Here is a 2,863-nt window from a genome sequence, read left to right on the forward strand (position 1 = left end):
CACGGGCTGGGGCAGCACATAGGCAAAGCCCCGGTGTGTGGGTGACTGAGGCAGGGAGCGGGGCGACATGGGTCGCTCCATAGGTGGCAGCAGCTGTGGGGTGGGCTTCACCTTGGCTGTGGCTGGGGCTGGACCATGAGGCACCCCCAGGGCCTGGGGGGAACCTGGCCGAGCTTTCGTGGGAGTCTGGGGGGGTGTGAAGGGGCTGGCACCTGGTGGAAGGACCTGCCGTGGCTTGCCGGGCACCGGAGGCACACTGGCCCGCTTGATGCTGTGGCCGTGGCGGCCGGGCCGAGCCTCCTTGGGCAGAGTACCAGGGGCTGGTCCCTCATCCAGGAGGTACTCCTGGCTTCGTGACATAGGGCTGCCAGGCCCCGGGAACCCATCACCCAGCAGCTCCTGAGAGCTGCTCATATGCCGTGCCCGCCCACCCAGACTGGGCTCCTGACGCACAGAGGCCCTGGAGGTGGGTGGCAGGTGATTGGAGGGCTTCTCGGCAGCGGCAGGGGTGGCAGCCCCCTCTGCCGGGCCAGTCATGGCAGCCTGCAGCTCACCACTGAGCTCGCTGTCCTGGAAGGTGGTCATCTTTGGAGACTGGCACTCAGCTGGGGCAGGCTCAGGAGGGGGCGGCGACTCAATGGCCATCACTTCCAGAGACTGCGGCGCCTTCTGGCGCAGAGGTCCCCCTTCATACTTAGCGTACTCGGCCTTCTGCAGCTCTGCCAGTTTCCTCACTGCCAGCATCAGCTTCTTCTGGTGTCCTGAGTGGGGTATGGGGCAGGTCAGGCCAGGGAGAGTGGCAAGGACCAGGAAGTGGTGGGGGCTGGAGCCTCACCCAGCTTGGTGATCCCGATCTCCTGCAGGTCCTCCCAGGTGATGTCGGTGATAAAGTCGATGTTCTCATAGCCATTGTCCACCAGCACCTTGTAGTACTGGGCCAGGCCGATCATGGACAGCCACACAGCCAGGTTAGCCTATATACAGAGCAGGGGACACAGAGGGCAGCCAGAGCTGGCTACCCACAGCCCGTCGACTACTGGGAGCTGCTGGGGCAGGGGCATCGGGCCAGCCCGGTACAGACAAACAGAGGACAAACCAACAGAAGTGTCAGCTCTGGAGACAGCGCAGCCTCAGCAGGAGCCCAAGTCCAGCTCACGTGCACGTGCAAACACACACAAACACGCACACACAGGGCAACCCTATCTTCAGGACACCGTTTGGGAAAGACTGCACTTCCTCCTCACCTGTCCAGGCAACCATGGGGACAGCACCCAGTGGACACACACCATACGTCAAGGACGCAGATACACAGTACCACCAACCAGATACGTGTACACGCATACCCTGGATCACAGCCACACACGGGCACTGACTTCCCTCGGTGTCATGCTCACACCCTCTCACAACTTCCCACCCGCATCAGGCACAGTCACACGGCCACATCACACATGTGTGCAAACAGCCATGAGAGTCTTCACCCAGCACCGCCCAGTGGCTTCCTGACTGGCATCCACCTGTCCACACGCCCAGCAGGGCATCGCTAACGCACCAACGCACAGCATATCCGCAAGAGCCAAGTGAGACCCCTGGGACCCCGACGTGCTCACCGGGAGGACCGCTGAGCCACTGACTGAGTGTGGCAAGGCAGATGAGTGTCAACCTACCTGTCCCTGACCCACAGCCCTGCGGGCTTTTGGTGGTCATGGCATCGCCCCCATCAATGGATGGGGAATCACAGCTCTGCGTGAGAACCAGAGAGGCAGCATTGAGGCAACAGGCCCTGAGCCTACCTTCTCCTGGCCCAGAACCGGTTCCACCATATGAGTGCCTGTCAGTAATAGCACGGCCTGCAGTCAGAGTGGGTGTCAGCTGTCAACACAGCTGGCACGTGCAGTTAAATGTGTGGGTGTGTGCGTGCAGTCATCAATGGGCACCTTGAATATATTTAGTGTGCGTGTGCTGTCTGTGTACATGGAGCATGCACACTCACACATCTTCCCCACGCACATGCCTGGTGTGTGCAAGCATATCCCATCAACGCAGGCCCCTCTCTGGTGCCTGGGTAGGTGTGCAAGGGGCAGCGTTGCTGGGGTGCCGGTGTCCCTGTGTGACTGCCTGAGTATGGAGGGGGGTCTCTGCAGGAGCGTGGAGTGGAGAGAGGTATTCTCCCTTCACCCTGACGGCCCTCACAGGTCGTCACCCCCGTTCCTGCCTCAGGGAGGCCGATTCCAGTGCCTGTGATGGACAAACGTCATCCAGGTGGGCCACGCTGAGGGACCGTCCTCTGGTCTCCACTCCCTGGGGCTCCAGAGGGCAGCTGAGGGCTGCAGCCAGGGAGGCAGGCTGTCTGTCTATCTGCCCATCCTGGGCCCAGCCACAGGGTGCAGGGAGCCTTACGGGTTTGTGCTCAGGCAGCCAGTCGGGGATGCTGAGGCTGCTGATCTCTGCCGTGATCTTCTTCCGGTGGCCTGGTTTGGTGACCCCAATGGCCGTGAGGTCCTAGTCAGAGGAGCAGCCCGTTAGCTGGAGGTGGGGGATCTGTTTCTGGGTCGTGGCTGGTGGCCAGCCGTTGGGCAGCTCACCTCAGGGGTCATGCGGCTGATGGTGGGCAGGTCGTAGCCAGCGCTGAGGAAGTTGGGGGCGTACAGCTGCAGCTGGAACGTGGCGAGCCACTGGCTCACAGCCTCAGCGCTCTGGAAGACACAAGGCAACCAGCCGTTGAGCTCACCTCAGGGGTCATGCGGCTGATGGTGGGCAGGTCGTAGCCAGCGCTGAGGAAGTTGGGGGCGTACAGCTGCAGCAGCTACGTGGCGAGCCACTGGCTCACAGCCTCAGCGCTCTGGAAGACACAAGGCACCGCTGC

The 2,863-nt window shown here is 62.1% G+C and overlaps 1 protein-coding gene across 1 annotated transcript in view; it reads right to left on the reverse strand.

The window, feature by feature from the left end:
• The window catches only part of CASKIN1 (CASK interacting protein 1), a 14,033-nt gene that overhangs the window by 4,364 nt on the left and 6,806 nt on the right, over positions 1–2,863 (reverse strand). The window contains exons 15-18 of the mRNA XM_005869366.2: positions 2,583–2,693; positions 2,398–2,499; positions 836–974; positions 2–761 (exon numbers count right to left, since the gene is read on the reverse strand). Of these exons, the coding sequence (XP_005869428.2) occupies positions 2–761; positions 836–974; positions 2,398–2,499; positions 2,583–2,693 (1,112 nt within the window). The remainder of the gene's footprint in view (position 1; positions 762–835; positions 975–2,397; positions 2,500–2,582; positions 2,694–2,863) is intronic.

The sequence above is a fragment of the Myotis brandtii genome, unplaced genomic scaffold (assembly GCF_000412655.1).
Source record: "Myotis brandtii unplaced genomic scaffold, ASM41265v1 scaffold292, whole genome shotgun sequence".
Taxonomy (NCBI): Eukaryota; Metazoa; Chordata; class Mammalia; order Chiroptera; family Vespertilionidae; genus Myotis; species Myotis brandtii.